General features: G+C 41.8%; 1 protein-coding gene across 1 annotated transcript; it reads left to right on the top strand.

The window, feature by feature from the left end:
* The first annotated feature begins 247 nt into the window (after positions 1-247).
* On the top strand, positions 248-21687 carry LOC117545037 (speckle-type POZ protein-like). Its single transcript, XM_034214685.1, is given in 11 exon segments — positions 248-330; positions 12041-12244; positions 12329-12450; positions 13092-13243; positions 13378-13505; positions 13590-13767; positions 13905-13960; positions 15473-15609; positions 16295-16331; positions 16333-16424; positions 20062-21687. Coding segments are annotated over 10 exon segments (1125 nt in total). The 5' UTR covers positions 248-330; positions 12041-12166; the 3' UTR covers positions 20207-21687.
* Positions 21688-22415: the final 728 nt, after the last annotated feature.

Here is a 22415-nt window from a genome sequence, read left to right as displayed (position 1 = left end):
AGGCCTACCATGGTAAAACAATAAGGAAGATAATTAATAAAGAAATGAACAAGCCAACTAATAATAACTAGTAAACATAAATATAATGTTTTGTGTTTATTGGTCACAAAGGCAGTCTTTCTTTGGGTATGTATAATATAAGATTTGTGTGTTGATTTTTACATACATACATTACATACTGTAATTTCTCCTTTCATTCGTGGACTGTTAATTTACTCCGAGACAGCAGGGGTCGCTCTTTGTGAGACTTCATGTCTGCCAGTTAGCATGCTAGCAATCAACAACAGAATATCCCGGACAACTAGCGTCTTAATTTAACCCAACACAAAGGTAAGCCTTTCCCTAAATAAAACAACAAGCACTGACATGTGGATTTAAGACTTAAAAAGAAAGAATTAAAGCTCTTATGTCGTATTTTTAATTGCAGTTATTTCGACAATTTCCCCGACCGTTTTGTTTGGCTTAGGTTAGCTGCATGCTAACTAGCTTGATCAGTTAGCTCTCGTGCTATCGTCAGAGTGTCTGGATTACTCACAGTATTTTTTTATTTTGAAATGTACCATAACTTTTCATCACTGTATAGGATTTATTTTTCAGTATGAGCACACTGGTGTTCAAACCAAGCGTTAGTCAAGAAAACAATTTAGAGTATGCTACCTTTTCGATAATCTGTATTGTTAGCAGGTTAACTACCTGCTACTGTCACCGCCTACTGTAACTGCGAACTGAGTCTCCAGCATCGTCTGCTACAACTTTAACTCTTAATCAAACACAATGAAGATGGCTTTGTTTAAATGTTATGTATAGTTGTTAATATACATATTTTTTTTAATTTATGACATATATTTGGTTAATAGATAAATGCCAGGAACAAGACAATTTGCGTCCTAAGCCTTTTATCATTCTTTTTTAGAGCTACTTCTGTGGATAATTTAAAGTAGTATGTTGAGTTTTAGAAGTGCTTTGGTTGGTATGATCTGTTTTCTCAATCTGCTCAGAAACAGTCATTCATAGTTGTCATTTACATTTTTGGAAGAATTACTCATATATTGTAACTCGTCTCTGTTGCAAGTAAAAGTTTTGCATTCAAAATGTTACTCAAGTAAAAGTACAAAAGTGTTGGCATCAAAATATACTGAAAATACCAAAAATAAAAGTACTCATTATACAAGATTTCCCTCTGAATTGTAGTGGGGTAGATGTACAAAGTAGTAAAACAAATGGAAATACAATACTTGAGTAAATCTACTTTGTTACTTTACAACACTGACTGTAATTGATGGGTTTTAAGTAGTATGTTTTGTTCTTATTTTGTTCTGGTCTGTTTTGTCAATCTGCTCAGAAACTGCCATTGATAATTGTCATTTACAATTGTTTGAAGTAAAAAAGTTAGGTGTGACAAGGGTCTGAAATTGAGCATTTCTTTTTTGCTCTCAATTGTATTGCCAGCCTATGTGGAATGATTTATTATAGTATTTAGTAACCACTATCTCTTTAGTACCAGAACGTTTAAATGTGTTTTATAATATGACCTGACATACTTACCACCTGGCGCTAATTTAATTCCCTAGGTGTGACTGAATATTGTCTCACTAATGACTTGTACACAATAGTATGAATGACTCAACACCACAGCAATGATATCACTTCTGTTGTTGGCACTGAAAGCAGATGTTCTCTGACGCTGCTGGTGAACACACCAGACAGTTTATTCAACTTTACACCAAATGTTTCTCTATTGTTCTGGTGGCGTTACCTTTATATTGTGTAGTGATGCATTTGAACACAAGTGTACAGTATCTGTGAGGCAACGCTTGGCTTTCTTGCAGCACTTGGAATCTCTACTTGTCTTTTTGCTACATTTCTTTCCTTATATTAAAAGTCAAAGTGCTGCCCCACTGCAGATTTAAAAGGGTCTTAGACCAATTAGTTTTCTGGCTTTGCCCTCCAGATATACTGACTGAGTATACACAACTCGGTTTAGCTGAGTTCACTTAAAGTGTGATGACTTCGAGTAAAATCCACTGCGTTTGCACAGTTCTTCTACAGCAGGGGTCTCCAACCTTTTTTAGGACGAGAGCTACTTTAAAAAAATAAAACAAGTCGTGAGCTACTTTTAATCCTCTTTTTTTGCAGTGTATATATTTACCACATTTTAACATTATTATCTGCTTACCTTTAACCTTTGTGTGCTGTTTGGGTCTGTGGGACCCGTTTTCAGTGTTTACTAAAAGAACATTTCATTATTTTAACCTGCTTTATTTGGGGGTGGACCTAACCTCCTCTGGGGGGACCTCACCTCCTCTAGGGGGGTCCGGGGGCATGCTCCACCGGGAAGATTTTTTTTTTAAATGTTGAAGTGAAACGCATCAATCTGGTGCACTTTGAGCACACAATGAATTGATGGATACAGCTCTCAACACTCAGATGAAAGGGAGCTGTATACTTTTCAATAATCCAAACATCTTTAGAATATGATCACAACCAATAACAAATCATTTCAACCTGTTTATTCTTATTTTATGTTACCTAGTTAGCATTCTGTTTTTATTTATGCATATTTTACTAATCACTCCCCTTTAAAACTGTTTTTTGTTTTTGTATAGTACACATTGGAATGATTTCTTACTTTATCTTTTACAACTATAGATAAAGGTGTGCTCTCTCTAGCTCTCTGTCTCGCTCGCTCACGGAGGCTGTGTGCTCCTCCGTGGCGATGACGGCTTGCACAAAAAATAAATAATAAACATATTTGTAAAGTGGAGGAAACAGGATTTCGAAAAGTGGGTGGGACATGTCCCCCCTGTCCCCATGCGTATTTGTATGGTATTTGTGCAATAAATATATGCACGTTGCAACACACACACAGTAAAACTCTGCCCGGCCTCATGTGTTGTATCGGCTGGCACGACTAGGCTGTTCAATGGGGCTGATGTGTAGATTCTGCCAGAAGGAAAGGTGACATGAAGAGGTGAGGTGTCGCTCCACATTGCTTTTCTTCCCGACTGCAACGCTGGTCCCGCAAATCAAGCAAGAACGTGATTGGTCGATATTCATTGTAGAGTTCGCTATGATTGAGGTTTTGTTTATGCATAGGGTAGATTCTTTTAATCAGTGTATTTTTTACATTTTGGATTCGAGGGCTTGCGAGCTACCGGTAGCTCGCGATCGACGCGTTGGAGACCTCTGTTCTACAGTGTCAAAAAGTGTTTTAGTCACAAACTTGATTTAATCCCTAGTATGTTAAATGTTCCGTACTGGAACCTGATGTCTGAGCAATAAAGAGCAAGCGAATAACGTATAATTAAGGAATTTTAGAAAAGTGATTGAGTTTTTAATCATAATGGCATCTTTCTTACAGATAATCTCCTGTAGAACATTCCTCAAAAAGCAATACTGTTGAAGCTTAAATGAACTTAAATATATGGTTTCTCCATTGTCCCTTAGACCTCATTGAAAGCTTTAATGATGGGACTACTTGCAGTGTTTTGCAGCCTGCAGGGGTTTTCTGCCCTTAGGGGTCAACATGTCAAGCTTAAGTGTTTGTAATGGTGTGAGCCAGGTGACTGGACACATTAGATATGCATTGAGGTCACTCCTGCCTTTAACCTCCCGTGCCTGGCCGAGTGAGGAGGGTTTTAGGGAGGGAAGTACAGGGAGGAGGTAAAGCCTGGTAGCTAATGCTTTTCTGCCCGCTCAAATCCCCTGCAATGTAATTGTGGTTCTGCACAAAGTCAGGGATGAGAGCGAGGCAAGCTGATCGCTGGAGCAAAATCAATAGTTCATACCTTTTCTGAGATTGAGTTTTTAGGCAAGGACGAGCACCATGACCGAGGGCAGAATATGAAATCGCTCCCACAGAGGCCCAACACGCGCTCTGCAATCGATCCCCGGTCCCTGTACCAATTATAGTTTTAAGGTTTGTCTGTGGCTTGCTGCAGTCCTCAAAGACCAACGCTTTGGAAGTAGACATTGTGTTCACTGACACTTCGACAAGGGTTGCAATTTTATGTATCCCCCTTGGAAATTGCCGACTGAAAGGCCTTCATACCTCTAGTGTTTAATTTGGAGCAGAGATTGATTTCTCCTTTCTTTTGGTCAGGGGGACTGAAGCTCAGGAAAAAAAGCATCGTGGTCATAACTGCCACCTCATGTATCATATGTGTACAGATACATTCATTCATTTGAATTCAGATTGACTTAAATACCAACATATCTATGATCTGCTTGGCCACATTAATTGTACAAACACTGCTGTGAAGTTCAGGCTGGTTTGTCTGCACATGATGAAGGTGGGAAAGTGTTTTACTAGGATTGTGAGGATCAAACGGTCCATGGATTGTTTACCGTTCCTCTGCCATCTACTAGATTTGGAATGGACATTTATGAGTAAGTCATTCGGTCTGTTATATGATGACTTTTGATTGCATCCCTTTACTTAAAAGACCTTGCTGTGATTACTGCCGACACAGATAGTCAATATTTGTGATAAGTGTATAGATTGTCTGGTGAAAGTTCAGTAACAACTATAACAAATAATCACGCTGCTTTTGACCTGTGCTGATGGTAGTTTATGTTTTTGGAAAGTGGAGTCTTTGATAGACACATCTACCAGAGTTTGGTTAATGTATGTTCTTTAAAATTGAAAGACGTGTCAGAAGAAAACAACTTGGGATCATTTATTGGCTGGTTTATTTGGTTGCCTTGCTGAGGAGTTGGAGGTGTGCAGCTTGGTGTTGCATCTCTTTATCTAACAATTGTTCCAATACTCTGTTGCAAAAATGAAACTGAAGAGAAGGACCATAGTCCTGTTTTTAATTGACATACATTGCCTGTCCTTTATCTTCTTCACAGTAAAGCCACCTCTTATCCTGCCAGTCTTTATGCTTTTAGCGTGAAGCAGCAGCAGAAGTTATGGCAGTAGCTAGTGGTGCACGATCATTATCGGCCCGATCATTATCGGTCCGATATTAGGAATTGTGACGTCATCCCGATAAACCCGATACCAGTATTAATAGCCCCGATAATATAATATATTTTTTGGGTAAAAAAGAAAAGAAAACATACTGCGGTGTGGGTGGATTGGGATGAGGGGGCTTGTTTTTCACTCGGCTCCTCCCGTTTTGCCAGTACTGTGGTATTAGTGGTTTAGGAAGAGGGGAGTTCTTCACAAATCCAGCGCTCCCTAACGCATGCCTGGCTGTGACGTAAATGGTGTGCGGCCGTGAAGCCAGGACAGTAAACAAACATGTCGCCGGTAGTATGGGACTATTTCAAAGTTTCAGAGTTAGATAGTTCGCTTGCTATTTGTATTAACAAATGCAGAAGTTCCACGAGGAGGGAGAAAGGCAACGAGCTATAATACTTCCAACCTGATTAGTCACCTGAAACATCGCCATCGCTACGACGGTGTGTTAAAAGCGTACGAAGACGCCTGCGCTGCTAAACTAGCGGCGAATCCAAAGCCAGCTGCAAAGGCACCGGGGCTTTTACCTATCGACGAGGCTGTAATAAATACTGTAATACTGTAATAAATATGGTCACTTTGAAGAGTCAAAACTGTTCTTGGCTTTGTTTTGTTCATAGTAGTAATGCTCATGTCATTTGCTCACTACTAGTCTTTTTTTTACCACCAGGTGTGCAAAAACTACAGGTACATTTAATATATATATATATTATTATCGGTATCGGTCTTGAGAAGCAGGAAGTTATCGGTATCGGTTTCAAAAACCCAATATCGTGCATCCCTAGCAGTAACCAAATACAGCTGACACAGTGTAACGAGAATACACAGAGTATAACTGAGGCTGCTGTCAATGTCATAACATCCCACTGGATTACATGCATGCATAGTTTTCTTGAGAATCTGCCATGCTCCAGTTGGCAATCTGAATACAACACAACCTCGGCCACAACAAAAAATATCTACAATATTGAGATATCGTTTCTGAGTGTAAACACTTCGGATAGGGCAGAAAAATAGGGTTTAATTTTATGACATTTTTAAGGATTATTCCTTTGCGCTCTATGGCAGATATGTCCAGCTATTTCACTATTCAAATCTGTGTTTGTTTCACATCTCAGAGCATGGGTATTTACGGAGGAAGCAGTCGTGTGCCGGGAGTGTTTCAATACAGCGTGCGTCTTCATCAGAGTCCACCTGTCCACGAACCTGTATTTGATTTCTCTCTCATACCTCTGCTGGATTTTCTTTTGTCCCCATCCAACCACTTTGTGTGGCAATTTATCTCTGCGAGTGGTTCCTCAGACGGTGGCCCATCTTTCATTCGCCACCTGTTTTTCCATTTGGCCTCTATCATATTCTTTTTCATTTTCGTTCCCTATAACCCCCTTACTTTATCTTCGTCTCAGTCCATATTGCTACTGTTTAACAATGAAGAACAATCGGTGGTTCTCCAAAGATTTTTTTATATAGACCATTTTTAAACTGGGCGGAACAAAGCTTCATAAAAAGGTGCGTTTTGCTTTGGCAAGATGGAGCAATGTGATTAGAGCGATGTTAGCACAACAAAGCCCTTTTTGATCCTAAATTGTTGGTGCATTCTGCGCTATGTAAACACAGCACAGGTAGCACCCATGACAATAAAATAACAACAATATTACAATTACTTTTACTCATTGTTCCCATTAAGACTCCCTTTCTCCTCTGGATCAGGCTCCGACTGTGTTCCAGCCGAGTGTTTAGCAGCCTACTCATGCTATGAACATCTAGACCAGGGGTTCTCAAAGTTTTGATGAGTGAGGGCCAATTGAGGTACCCAATATTGGATTGAGGGCCGCCCAAGAAAAAACGGAACACAACATAATTCCAAAACAAATCCTTTCTTTATTGTACTAACCAATTATACATAAGATTAATCAAACATTAATTTGTCTCAAAAGTGCCTTGCAAACACACACACACACACACACACACACACACACACACACACACACACACACACACACACACACAGAGAGAGAGTATTGTGCTGGAGTGAGTGATATGCTGTGGATTTCCTGTCTTATCAGCAGGGCCCTGATTCAGAACCAATTCCAGCTACTCAAGCACCACAGGATAACTTGCAGAGCAAGACAAATACAGAGAGACAGAGAGGGGGAGGGAGAGAAAGAGACTTTTAAAATAGAAGCTTACCAAAGACCACAATAACATAGTATTCATCATCATCATTGTTATTATTATTGTTGTTGTATTTGTAACACAAATCGGCTATTATTGCCTGTCATCAACATACCTTTTCCTACTTTGAATGGGATTTATGGTGCTGTCTTCTGTTGGCTACTATTCCTTTGATGTCCGGTTCCATCTCCGTTGTTGCTATACGAAGGACAGCATGTAGATGGGCATCCGTCAGCCTGGATCTCAGCTTGGATTTGTTGATGGCCATGGTGGAGAAGGTTTTCTCACAAATGTATGTGCTTCCGAACAGAGAGGCCATTCTGATGGCATGTTGGCGAAGTGCAGGGTACGTAGCTGGGGAAAGTCCTTTGTAGAACTCGATGAGATTCTTGTCTCGATATGCTGCTCTGGCCTCAGAGCTCTCCTGCAGGTCGATGAGCTCGAACTGCATTTCTGCAGGCTCTTCTTCGGGTGCACATGTGAAGGGATCTTGGAATAGGTTGAATGACTTCTCGTGGTCACTGAAGTCCGAGAAGCGGTGGTGGAATTCCTCTTGGAGTTTTTCCATGAGGTTGTGGTTCTTGTCTGAACACAGGTGATGTAAAACGTCACATTCACCTGCGAGCACCTTGCAGGCGGGGAAATGGGTTAGATCCCCCTCTCTGAGCTGTCCCTGCAGTAGTTGAAGTTTTCGCTGGAAAGCTTTGACGCTGTCAAACAATGTGGAAATGAGCTTCCCATGGCCCTGCAGCTTCACATTGAGATCGCTGAGAAAGGTGTTCAGGTCAACAAGGAACGCTAGGTCACAAAGCCATTCAGTGTCACTTAACTGTGGCAGATCTTGTCCTTTTGATTGCATGAACTCAGCGATTTCTTTCCTCAAATAAAAAAAAAACCGCTTCAGTGTGGCACCTCTGCATCATTGGCCAGATCTTCGATTCGTCGTGTCACTGTGTCATTCGATAAACTTATGTAACGGAACTTTGACTTTTGTTCAGGGCATACAATGTCAGCCACTTTCAAAATGCAGTCTCGCACGAATTCTCCATCACTGAACGGCTTGCTCCGCCTGGCAATTTCGTGAGCTACCACATAGCTAGCCTGTGTTACAGCTTCACCGGATTTTGCAAGATTTGTGAAAACTGACTGCTGGGCAGTTAAACCTCTTTGAAGTGGTTCAAGTTTAGTTCTGCGCTCCTTGCCCATGAACTTGTCATACATTTTATGATTGGTATCATAATGGCGTTTGATGTTATACTCCTTGAGCATTGCATTCACCTGCTTGCAGGTGAGGCATATCACTTTATCCGACCCCTGAGGTAAAACAAAGTAAGCGTTGCTCCATTTATCCTGGAACTTCCTTTTCTCCTCACTGACACAACGTTTTTTTACGCGACGGCCCTGGCTCCTCCATCTCGCTTACACAACGAAAACTTCCAACAACTTTTGTTGCGAAGGACTGATGGTTTGGGCCACGGGCTGTTCACGTGAACACTTTTCCGCCTTTGGGACATGCTTCCAGTGCATGCACCCCTCATAGCTCCTCTCGTGCATCCAATCAGGGAGTGAGTTTGGGGATGCTCGCGCTGGGGGTAGTCAGTGGAAATAACAGTGTGCCTGAGTGTGGACGTTGGGAGAGACAGCTTGTTGTTTTATTGTATAACCGGACTTTTGTGTGCGTTCATATACTTAACCACACACGCAAACACACACACGCAAACACGCACACGCAAACACGCACACGCAAATAACCACAATCACACACACGCCTTTTTACATACCTATATATACAAACAAACACACATACATTTTGTGTACATATCTTGGCATTCACCTCCTATTTACAATAAACATCATTTGGAGTATACATCTTCTCTGGCATTTTAATCAGATGCACCACAGCGGCTTCTCATATAATTTCTTACCAGTCAACTAGTGACTCATCCAAAGCAACTTTTGACTTTTGATCTAGCAAAAATGACAGTGTAGCATTTCCCTCCGAATAATGGTCGTAGGCTTTACTTTACTGATGAATCAGAATGTATTTGTAACTCCAGACCCAACGTAAGAGCTTGTGGCCTCTTCGGGGGGTGCTAAACATTTAAAACATACAGTCCGTTGTTCTCTTTCTCTGCCGTTACATAGAAGACACTACTTTATCCTTCAAGTTGTCTCCAATGCCACCACAACTTCCTGTCAAACACGTTATCTCGCCTTCAAAATAAAAGCATGCAAACGAAACAGGAAGTGAACCTAAATTACTAGATACAAACCATGGAGGATTAAAATATAACGCATGCATTTCAGCGTGTCACATTAACTATCGCGGGCCGCCAGAAACATTTCCCAGGGCCGCCATTGGCCCGCGGGCCGCACTTTGAGAACCCCTGATCTAGACCCATCCAAAAGATGTTTCTGTCACATGGGACTACACTGTTCCTGAGAAGAAGATATCTTAGAAGTTAATATAAGTTTTCCATTTTCATACTACATACTATGCAGAATGTCCGATAGAGAAGAATGTGGATATCATTCCTTGTATTTGGTCTTCTGAGATGCTCCCAAAGCCTTAAGGTTAAAATAAATGTGTTTCTCCTATTACCTTTTGGCTTTTATCGTAGAAAAAAGGTCACTTACATTAGAATCCAGAATATGTTCACTCTGTAAGTGTGATGGAAAACTGTTATTCATCATGCTACTTGACTTTATTAATCAGTCATTTTCTGTCACCCCGACAGTCCCACGATGGTAATCTTGACGTTCTGACAAGGAAACATGTTTTAATTTAAAGAATTTGTGAAGGCTGTATGTTTGCTAAAGCATTAAAACAGACTAAGCTGATTCAAAGGGTTTTTAAAAAATTTAAAAAAAGTAATTCAGCAGTTAATCTGTTCAAGTCTTTTGTAAATGGTCATGCTTTCAGTTTCCAGTCTGTTCAGATGTTAGATTTCACACAGCCTCTAAGCAGCATCACTCAATGCTTCACCTCCATTCAGTGAAACCATCAACTCCCAGACGTCACAATTTGTTACGCTGCTTTTGGACCCAATTTATTGATGAAGACATTAAAGGCTCCGGGTGTGAGAGAAAGGTAGAGACGGATTAATGGTTCCAGGAATGGTAAAATAGAAAATACAGTATTGAAGAGTGGATCAAGAATTGGCCGCAGATTAACAGCATGAGGACCCAGAAGGAAATAGACTGGTTTTATAAAGCGTTGAAAAGAAATGAGAAAACAGTCAACTATCAGCCACTGACCTCGAAGCAAGATGAACATTTTTTATATATCTGGCATTGTGTCTAGATTAGGCGTTTTCAAAGTGTGGTAAGGTGAGCCTCCCCTCAGAGAACATAAGAACAGCCGCGCCCCCCCCCTCCCAATTATTATTGCTATTATTATTGTTGTTGTTGTTGCCATAATGCAGGGGTATTCAATTGCATTTGAAAGAGTTCCAGTAAGAGAAAATGTCATTAAATGCTCTGTTTTCGCTGTCTACCTTTCTATTTTTTGCGCACGCCATTTTAAATGACTCACTGCTGTTTCTCTCTTCTTGTCTCGGCTATGTGTGTGTGTTTGAATCTATCGTGCTCACTCACTGACTGCACCGATTTGATTGGCTGAGTAGCGTCACCTCCTTAAAACATTGAACAATAACTTTTTTAAACCTTTTTTTAAAAAAACAACTTTTTTTAACTTTTTCAACATCGTGGATACATCCTTATATGCTCCCGGCAACACACTGCACGTCAACTTTGCCTCCTTATTACACTCACCCCTACTTTAGTGGGAACAATGAGTCTGCGTTTTTGATGCTCACAGGCGGATGATGCGGGGATGCAATGTAGACCGGAATAAACGCAGATCATCCTCTGGCTGCAGCCTTGACCGGTACTTTGATCAAAGTCAATGCGGAAAACCCGCACTCACACAGGTAGGTGGAGTGAAGGGAATGAGCACTTTTACAGCCTTTTTGGCGAGGTGAGGGAACTCGGTCTCCACAGACAGCCAAAAGTGTGCAAGTGACGTTTTCTGCCAGACGCTGTCTCCTCTCTCACTTTAGGTAACTTCACTAAAAATCGATCCATGTTGCCGCTCTCATAAAGTTAGCTGAAGTTAACTAGCTAGATTTGACTCTTTCTCGTTATTTTTTTCTCACGCTGCGCCTCTCCTGAAGCTCTCTGGCGCCCCCCCCCCCCCCGCCTCACACTTTGAAAACCGCTGGTCTAGATGGTGTCCAGTTTTGTGTGAATTTCCCCTTACAAAAATATGGAAATACAGCCCTATCCCATAATTAACCAATGACACGGAATTGTGTGTTTAGTTCGCATACAAAGAAGCGTAATATCGAAAAGAGGGAGACAAAAGTCTGATTGTTATTTAATGCATGGAATAAATAGTCATGGAGCACGCTGTTGAAGTTTGTTAGAGTTTGTGCGTGCGTGCGTGCATATCCGTTTCTGTGTGACTTGAAGGTAATTTGGGAACCTTGGATTTGGCCAGTGGCTCCAACCCCCCCCTCCATCAGAGTCCTGGGAGGCCGCTTGTTTATTTACAGTTCATTTTGGAGACTTAATTGCAATTGTGGCGGCTATTGATCTCAGAACAGGCTCGGGCCATCGATCTCCCGCCGTCCCCCAACGGGTCAGGGACAATTCATCCAGCCAAAACACCACAAACCTCGATAACGGGCGATGTGGCTGCATGAATTAAATGATATTGAATCTTAACTGGATTAATCAAAAGATACAGAGCCTGTGTGTTGCATTACAATGAGCTGTTTTTTCTTCGTTTTCCCCTAGCCTTGTTAGGAGAATGTGTCTCACGCAGCTAGACAGGATTTTCGTGAAGATGGGATTTAAACTCTATCAACTAATCACACTCACATTGTCGGTTTCTAGGGGGCAAACTGCTTCCATCTGGCGTGTGCTGATGCAGATGGACATCAGGACTGAACATTGACGAGTGGAAGTGACGGATTCCATCTCCTCACCCTCTTGCCCCCGACACCTTCTGTCACGCTGGCAATGTCAAGAGTCCCGAGTCCCCCTCCCCCTGCGGAAATGTCCAGCGGGCCCGTGGCCGAGAGCTGGTGTTACACACAGGTACAGCTAAAAACACTATATCTATCTTTAACGTGAAATACATCAAATATTCGTAGCTTTACTGACTGTTTTCTGCTTTGCCAGATCAAAGTGGTGAAGTTCTCTTACATGTGGACCATCAACAACTTCAGCTTCTGTCGTGAGGAGATGGGAGAGGTCATCAAGAGCTCCACCTTCTCTTCTGGGGCCAACGACAAGCTGAAATGGTGGGCGGGCAAGAAAGCCATGTTGTTCATCATATTCTAAAATCTAGTATTCGTTATCATACTGCAGTGTACAGGAATTGAAACCGCCAATTTTGAGTCTGCCATCAGATAAGGGATCATCAATTTTGATCCCTTATCAAGCAAACCTTACACAAAATAGAATTTCACATACTCGTATATAAGCAATGGTTTTCTGATGAAAAGTGCTCTATTCAGTGTTATCATTAAACTGGTCATTTACTTCAAACTAATCAACATATTTGACGATATACTTGCACAGCAGTATTTATACAAACATTCAGGGACTATAGGGTCATTTTTCAAGTCTATTCTTCAAGTATTGGTCTTCCTTCTCATCAAATAAATATGTTTTTCAAAAGTGTGAATCACAGCAACCACAAGAGGCTCTTGAGTAAACAGTCCTAAATATGCACAACAAATATTAAGCTGATGAGTCAGAAGAATGCAAGCACTAGGGAGTGCTCTGTTAGCCTGCTGTATTCATAACGATCAGAAAAAGCATGAAGACACAGTGCATAGACAGACAACTTTACATTAAAACTGCATGTATCAAAATTCTTTAGTAAGGAGAGATTCATTTATTTGAAGAGATCCTAAATATTACACCCTCTCACCATCAGGTGTTTGCGAGTGAATCCGAAGGGCCTGGACGAGGAGAGCAAAGACTACCTGTCTCTCTACCTGCTGCTGGTCAGCTGTCCAAAGGCCGAGGTGCGCGCCAAGTTCAAATTCTCCATCCTCAACGCCAAGGGAGAGGAGACCAAAGCCATGGGTGAGCCACTGGGGGGCAACAACTTTGAAAGAGTCGGATCTAACATCCTGTGGAGTTGGCAGTTTTCCTGTGCTTTTTAAAATCACACTTTTTCTTTCCTTTTCTGGACTTCTTTTTGTCCTGATGGCCTGCAGAAAGCCAGAGGGCATATCGCTTTGTCCAAGGGAAAGACTGGGGCTTCAAAAAGTTCATCCGCAGAGACTTCCTCCTAGATGAGGCCAACGGTCTTCTACCTGACGACAAGCTCACGCTCTTCTGCGAGGTACGCTGCCTAGTCTTGGTTTACACCCTTTATCACTCCAGTGCATTTTTAAGTATTGCATTTAATTGAATATCTCTCCTTCAGGTGAGCGTGGTGCAGGACTCGGTGAACATATCTGGGCAGAACACGATGAACATGGTGAAGGTTCCTGACTGCCGGCTAGCGGACGAGCTGGGGGGATTGTGGGAAAACTCCCGCTTCACAGACTGCTCCCTGTGTGTGGCAGGACAGGAGTTTCAGGCTCACAAAGCCATCCTCGCAGGTGCAGACACCAGGCACACTCATTATACTGTATTTGGTCCTACAGTGTGTGGGTGTAATATTTGAACTTTAATTGTTACCGTTGCTTGACAGATTACTCGCACATTGACATAATTGTTCTTATATAACTGCTTCCAGCACGTTCCCCTGTATTCAGCGCCATGTTTGAGCACGAGATGGAGGAAAGCAAAAAGGTGAGCCAACGGTCCCTTCCGCTTTTTTTACTCCTAGAAATGAATTTGTTTTATTCCTCAGCGGCTCACTCAGATGTTCCCCGCTGTGTGGAGGAGTTACAGTGAGTGAAGGATTGTGGGCTGTCAAACAGCTGCAGCACGGAGCTGTTTGCAGAAGCTGAACGATAGTGCTTCTGAAATGAAATTGTCCTGCCGTACTCGGGGGTCAGGATTCATCCTTCACTGACAGAGCTGCAGAAGCAGAGAATTGCTTTTTCTTTTTCATCTGTGCACATGTGACTGTACGAAATGAAATTGCAGGAGAAGCAGCCCAGATGTTTTTTTTTTTTTACCAAGGCCAATTTCTGTTACAAAGTTTTAAAAGAATGAAATATTTCACTTTTGTACATTTGAAACATAGAGTAGATTTTATCTGCAGATAGAAAACATGACAATAGAGCGCCACAGTGACGCATCCTAAAACCCGGATGTAAACTCCTTCCGGTTCCTTCGACAAAAAAGCAATGCCATTTCTCCATAGGGTTTTGGAAAATAGCTGGAAATAAGGTCAGTGGTTGAAACACATTTAAGAGACGGATCCCGTTTTGTTCAGCCGGATAATATCCACATGTCTATCCTACTTTTATAATTTTCGAATCTAGTCGCCAGAAGCAAAATGCTAACGTTATGCTATAAACGAACTACAGCAGGGTCGCTGCTTCAACCTCACGCCAACTTGAGATCCATATTCAAAACTACAGATTCAAAATTGTGCAAGTTGAAGCGTTTGTTTTGTTTGCAGGATGCAGGGACTTGCTATCCAGCAGAACACGGGGAAAAACAAACTTAGCGGGAGTGTTCGGTGTAATGACGTAAAACGGCCTCGACAACTTCTGTAGTCCTATTCAGCCACTTGTTAACAACCATCGTTTTTCAGACACGTCAACTCTTCAGAAATCCCCAGCGGGGTCACTGCTGATGTATTTAATGTCGTAGAACAAAATGCGATCCGTCTCTTAAATGTGTCTCAACCACAGACCTTATTTCCAGCTCTTTTCCAAAATCCTATGGAGAAATGGCATTGCTTTTTGTCGAAAGGAACCGGAAGTGGTAAAATGCTAACTTACTTCCGGGTTTTAGGACGCGTCACTGTGGCACTCTATATAATAGTTTTAAATGATGTTTTTAAACGTACAGCAAGCTTTTTTTGTGTGGTCACATTGCTTGATTTGCTACAAGGTTACAATAAGTGCACATATTGATTTATTGGCTAGTCATGACAAATATGAAATCTGTTGGAGTTTTCAATCAGAAGCGTTCACAAGCAGATTAAAATGTGGTTTATTGTTGCATATTTGTTAAGTATTTCTCCAAAGTGTCTTTAAACACTGTGTAGAGATTCACAGCCAAATAGTTATCTAAATGCTCTTTATTTTTGTGGCATAATGCAAAAAACCTGCTGCGATCATTTTGTTCATGCTATAGTTTAAGCTCATGTCACAGGATTCTAACCTTGGTGTCTCTCCCTCTCAGAACCGTGTGGAGATCAACGATGTGGAGCCGGAGGTTTTCAAAGAGATGATGTGCTTCATTTACACAGACAAAGCTCCCAACCTGGACAAGATGGCTGACGACTTGCTGGCCGCGGCTGACAAGGTATTAGAACAATAGTGCAATGTTCATTTTGAAATGAATATAACTCTGAATACTAACAATCTACTGATCTTCTAGTATCAATGTCTGCATACAGCACCAGATTAGGGGTGGGAGATAAATCTGATCGACTCAATGCATATGCGCTGGTTCTATATTTAATATAATATGCAAATATCAAAATATATATTGTATACTGCTGGATAACCCCAAAACATGGAGGTATTATTTATAAACCAAAGCGCCCAGACCAACAACATCTGTTACTGCAGATAGAATTGCGGTCTTATCTGTATTTAATATGACGAGAGCAAACACTGAGCTTTCAGATGTCATAAGGTGATGAGATGAATTAAGTGCACACTAATTACTAACCCTATTATCCCAGTAAGTCATGATTCCACTCCTTTATGACACGGACCTCATTTAGTTAAGTATCACTAAATCTGTCACAGCAGATACCTCCTGAGTCCTGTTGAAGACATGCAGAGTGCCTCTCATGTTGTCCCTCATCTCTCTCTCTCTCTCTCTCTCTCTCTCCTCTCTCTCTCTCCTTCCCTCTCTCTCCTCCTCTCTCTCTCTCGCGCTCTCTCTCATGCTCTCTCAATCATCCTCCTCGCCTCTCTCTCGTGCGCTCCTCCTCCCTTCTCTTGTCTCTCTCTCTCCTCACCTTGTCTCTCTCTCTCTTAGATGCTCTGGTAGACTGAAGGTCATGTGTGAGGACGCGCTGTGCACCAGTCTTGTCTGTGGAGAACGCAGCGGAGATCCTCATCCTGGCGGACCTGCACAGCGCCGACCAGCTGAAAACTCAGGCCGTCGACTTCATCAACTAGTGAGTTCACTCGTCGTCACTTCTTACAGATCCTCAGAAGTCCTCTGAACAGTTTGTCTCTGTTCCTTGTCCTCTTTGTCTCGCCATTGTTACTGATGACACCAGACTCACACAGCGTCACCCTCTCGCCTCCTCCCATGGTGTCACTGTTAATAATTGAATTTCACATGTCCCCCATGGAGGGGTCTGTCTGACATTATTAAAAGCTTCCAGAAGGATCAGGACAACCTGACATCTCACTACCTGCCTAGATGAATGAGGTGATAAATCTGAACATGTGTCTGTGCTCAGCTCACACATATTGCTCCAGATTGTTTCCTTTCATTTATAGAGCTGAAACAATTATTTGATTTGTACATCGACCAAAAAAGAACTGGCACAAATCATCATAAAGATGTATTCATAATTCATAAAACTAGACAATGTTTGGCATTTTTCTAGAAAAATGCCAAACATTGTCTAGTTTTAGTTTTCTATGATCTGTTTTTGCCGTATTATGCTTTTTGGGGTTCAGCTTTCCTGTAGTGTGTTGTATAGGTTTTTGTGCATGTAAATGGTCTGCAATGGCTAAAATCCCAAAGTTCCCAGCAGACGGAGTTTCTCTCCAACACACTGAAACCTCCGTAACATTGTGACATCATAATGTAAAAATTGCGCTTCTATTGGCTAGCGCTCCAACACTTTTTACGTGATAGGCTAAAGGGTGGGACATCCCTAATCAGAGCAGACTGGGCTCTGGTTTCAGACAGAGGGTGAAAAGAGGTGCTGCAGCACAGGCAGTAAATGTTAACTGAATATTAAAGGGGACCTATTGTGCAAAATCCACTTTTTCATGTCTTTTATACATACATATCTGTCCCCTCTGTAAAGAGATTCTGGAAGTTTCAGGAAAAAAGATTCGCTCACTTTTTGTCCTGAAAATGAGCTGATCAGATTTTGGCCACTTTATGATGTCATAACAATGTTTTGGCTTGTGTAACCATTAGCCAATCACCAACCAAGGTAACCATTATCACCTGAATCTCCTCCTAGAGCACCATTGTGTTCCTTGTAACCAAATATCTCTCAGAGGGGCGTGGGGAGGGGCTCCTTATTTTCATCTAAAGCAGTGGTTCTCAAACTTTTTCTGTCAGGCCCCCCCTTTGGAGAAAAAAAAAAGTCGGGGCCCCCCAACACAAATAGTCAGGCTCAGTGGCGGCGCCCGAGATTTATTTTGGGGGTGCTGTGGGGTAGCTTGACGTTCCATAGAGGGTGCTCAAACATTTAGGGTTTCCCATTAATGTACTGGTCGCTACAGTGGAATTCTCTACTGCAACACTCCCCACGCATATACACAGTGTGACTGTTACAATGAAGGCTCGATAATCAGCTCACGGCATATAGGTGTAAGCAGGGGTAAAGTGCTATTTTTATATGTGGTGTGTGGACCTCACATAGGGGGGTCCGGGGGCAAGCTCGTCCGGGAAGATTTTTAAATATTGTTAAGTTAAAAGCATCAATCTGGTGCACTTTGAGAGCAAAATGAAGAGATCTATGGATACATCTCAACACCCATTTGAAACAGAACTGTAAACCGATTTACTATTTCTTTATGGATATTTTACAAATCACCTTTTTAAACTTTATTCTTGTTTTACTGTCATATTATTTCATACCTGTTTTTAATTTATTCTCTTATTTTTTTATAACTATAATGATCATATAAACGTGTGCCTCGGAAATAATTGTTTACATTAATGGTGACCAAAACGTTTGAGACCCTGTGAGATAACACTGAGAGAGTCCTTTAGTTCACTGAGTCTCTCAGTCTGACAGGAAAGGACTCTCCTCCACTTTGTTGTTGAAAAAACTCCTTAGAGGCTTCTCAATACTCAAATTTCCCCTCCTCGACTCCCCTCCTCGGTTCCCCTTCTCGAGACTTAGACCCGCCCACAGGAGATGCGAGCGGAGGACCGAGGAGAGAGGAGGGGAAGCAGCAGACGTTTAAAGAAATGAGAACTCCTCTCCTCTGAGCGGTCATTTTAAAGAGACGTCCGTTCATTATTACGTGGCAACAGCTGCATCAGCTGTCGAGTGTTTTGTCATAGCGCTGTATCTCTGTTAGATCAGCTGAACATTGTTCCCCCACATATTTACTTTGAATTCATTGAGAGTGCGGTATAATGAGACAATAACAGGCTACAGATGCGGACACACACACACAAATATATTTATATAAATAATATATACAATTTAAAGTATGAGAGCACTCTCATAATAACGTAACACAATCAGAGACTGGATATATCCCCCCCTCTCTCTGGTCGCTGAAATGGGGAATTGAAATTACGGGCCAAAAGTTGTATTTACAAGTAGGCCTATTAAAAGTAAGCAGAGGACACCAAACCAACTGAGACCCGTCTGTCCGCCGCATTTACGCACTGTACAACACACACTTACACACTGTACCACACACACACCTACACACTGTACCACACACACACCTACACACTGTACCACACACACACCTACACACTGTACCACACACACCTACAGCTCCTAAAGCATAAGCCGTTGTGTATTTTATTATGTGAAGCAATGGTCTTAGAAAAATATCGACTCTTTGTTTGTAGATATCTACTAAACTAAAGCAAATAAAGAGAGTAGGCCTGTTATACTGAGTGATATCTATTATACACACTGCTCTGCTTTCTACATGGACCTCACAGCTGTTCTCTCTGGAAACATTGTGACGCGATGAAAGCAGTTTCTAAAATAATATCCAGGGGATGCATGCATAGCTGTCATTGGCTGAGATAAGTCCGGCCGTGCGTCACGCCTCCACCGTTCCCGGAAATGCATCCGTGGAGGAGCCGTGGAGGAACCATCAGTGTATCCTCGGTTAGAGCTCCTCCAGAGAGCCTCCTCGACGCTCGATCCTCGGTCCTCGGTGTGCATTTAGAGAAATGAGATGTCCTTCAAAATGGCGCGATGAAATTCATTTCCGGGTCACTACCGGAGGACCGAGGAGTCGAGGAGGGGACATTTGAGTATTGAGAAGCCTCTCTTATATCCGTTAGCGTAGCTCGCTAGCACCAGAAGCTAACAACAACGTTTGCACACACAAAATGGCTCGTTCCACACACACACAGAGCCGAGCTTTAATGAAACACAGAGACCCAGACGTAATAGTACTGTATCATATTATTTTCAAATCAATAATTTTTTTTTTTTTAATAACCATTTTTCCTCCTGGTCTCTCGTGCCCCCCCTGTCATGCCTCTGCCCCCCACTTTGAGAACCACTGATCTAAAGTAACAGACAGAGAATCAGCACTTTTGAAACAGGGCTAAAACAGAGGGGATTATGGGTAATGCTGCAATGATCTGTTTGGTGTTTCGAGCCAAACACTTCAGAGACATGTTTTATATATATCTGAGACCTATACTATATTGATGAAAAACAGTATACTAGGGGACCTTTAAAGCATGTAATTATGTCACAGTAGAGACAGAAAATACAAACACAAACCTGAACAATTGCATAATATTTCCTTTTTAAATAAAAAACTTCTATAATATTAGATTCAGAGACGTTTCACACCCCTGTAAAACCGATGGATCGTCCCTAATATAATGTTTTTTGTTTCGTCCTCCAGCCACGCTGCGGAGGTGATGGAGACGGCGGGGTGGAAGTCCATGGTGGCGTCTCACCCTCACCTGGTGGCCGAGGCGTACCGCTCCCTGGCCTCGGCGCAGTGCCCCTTCCTCGGACCCCCCCGCAAGCGCCTCAAACAATCCTAACAGCAAGACGCTGACACCCATGCATACGCACACACGCTCATGCAAATACACACAAAGACACACAGACTCCCCCCCTCACGCAGGGACAACCTTTCCCCTCGCTGTTAACTAGTTCACTACCTACAGCCTCCCCCGGACCCCCCCCCCCCCCCTTCTGCCCCATCCAAACCTGCTGTATTTAGTCTCTTCTAAAGACGGAGGGAAGAAGGAGGAAGAGGAAGTGGAGGTGAAAGAGAGGGGCTGGTGAAGTGGATGTTTGTTGTTTACAAGAATAAAAACAATACCCCTCCCCCTTTCTCCTCGGCTCGGGCCCAGTGAGGTCTGACATTGTGCTCCTATCTTTGTGTGAAAACCAAACCCCTCGACACCCCGTTAGTTCCTACTTTGGAATCCGTTCGGGAGGAAGGACTGGACACCAAAACCCCAAAAGAGCCGACTGTCAGGGGATGAGGAGGATGAAAGGATCATAAGGCTACTTTTTGCTCTGTTTGGAGTCCGAAATGCCCCCAAACTCACGAACACATGGGCCTGCGAGGGACAGAAGAAATGGGCCTGTTAGTTACAAACTAGAAACCCCCCCCCCCCCCCGAGAAAGACAACAAGGGCTAGTCTAAAAAGCAGATATGGGACAAACTTAACGTTAATTCTCCTTGAGAAAGTTGGAGAAACATTGCACTAAAGTCACAGGTCACCCCTTAAGAACCCTTACCAGCAGTAAAGTAGTAATACTGTAGGCAAGCACATACTGAAGAGAGCTTCATGAACTAAAGACCCAACAGGACCACCAAGAACAAGAACCCTTTAAGAAGACAGAAACAACACATGTACTCCAAAAACTCTGCTTCATTCGCATCCGTTTCATTTTTTTTTTAAAGCTGGGAAGAAACAGTATAGAGAGGGTACAGAAAAGCAACTGGACGTCATTCTTGGGGAGATTGTATTTTGTGTGTGGATCTGTTTGTATAGCCTTGAGAGGAAAACATCTCAAGGTTTCGACGGACAAACCAACCAGGAGGCAACAAATTGTGCCTCAACTAGAATTGAGATTGAATCAGGCATGTTGATGCTATTTTGTTTCTTATTTGTTTTTTCCCCCAGAACTGTCATTTCTATTTTTTTCATAGGAATTTGTACAGAGACCAGTGATTTTGAAGCTGTGTAAACAAAAAGCATTTTCCACCGTGAAATTGAAAAAAAAGCGGACTTGTTTTCTTTGCAGGCATAAAGACTGAGGGGAAATTGAAATGAACACGTTTTAATGTTCAGAAGAGACAGAATGTGAAGAGATGCACACCGAGGCAAACCACATCAAATACATTTGAAGTTATAATTTCAAACTGGCGGAAAATGGTAATGATCGAAGGAACTGTCGTTTCTTTCCTGTAGATATCGCTGGTTATGAGAAGTGACACTTAGTTGTTGCCAATTTTTTGTTCCCAAAAGATTAAACCACAGCTATTTTGTATTGAATGCAATGCAAACTTTGTCTGGTATTTTTGTCTGAATTGTTTATTTATTATTTTCAGTCCGTCTCATTAAACAGGCGTTTCATTTAGAGATGAATATGGGACTCCACAGATCACCTCCTAAGGAAAGGTATCAGGTATAAAGACCGGTGTTTAAAGACATTTCATTTGATGACTCAAGTTTTTTAATCTTCTTTAAATTATGATTAAATCCTGGCATTTTAGTGTGTATTTTTTTGTTATCCCTTTTTTGTTATCCCTAATTAACTTTTTGGAGATGTTAATATTTAATGTAACCTTTTTTTCAATTTGCACTTTCCAAAACATGAACAACTTCCTAATTTCTTTCTATGATAAAAACACTGGAGTGAAATTTGGACGAAAGGCAACCAAAGTGCTGCAATGTAAGTCATTACATTTACCCAAACACTTAAGTAAAAATCTGAGGAACTTTACTTAAATACTTAAGTATTTCCATTGCATTGCACTTCTACCCCCAACATTTTCAGGTATATTTCTTTACTCCACTTTAATGATGTGAAACCTTAAAGGATTAACATTTCCGGTAAGTATATGTTGGTCTTAAAAATTCTGACGGATACATACATAAATATAGTAAAGTATATCATACTATGATAAAACTGCATGTGTAGTATGAGAGTTTATTAACTAATGTTTAAGCTTTGCTGTTGCAGGCCCGATTTACTTCAGTCTTCGTCACCATGGAGGAATGAGAGAAATAC

The sequence above is a fragment of the Gymnodraco acuticeps genome, unplaced genomic scaffold, assembly GCF_902827175.1.
Source record: "Gymnodraco acuticeps unplaced genomic scaffold, fGymAcu1.1, whole genome shotgun sequence".
Taxonomy (NCBI): Eukaryota; Metazoa; Chordata; class Actinopteri; order Perciformes; family Bathydraconidae; genus Gymnodraco; species Gymnodraco acuticeps.
This window is presented reverse-complemented; position numbering and strand designations above follow the sequence as displayed.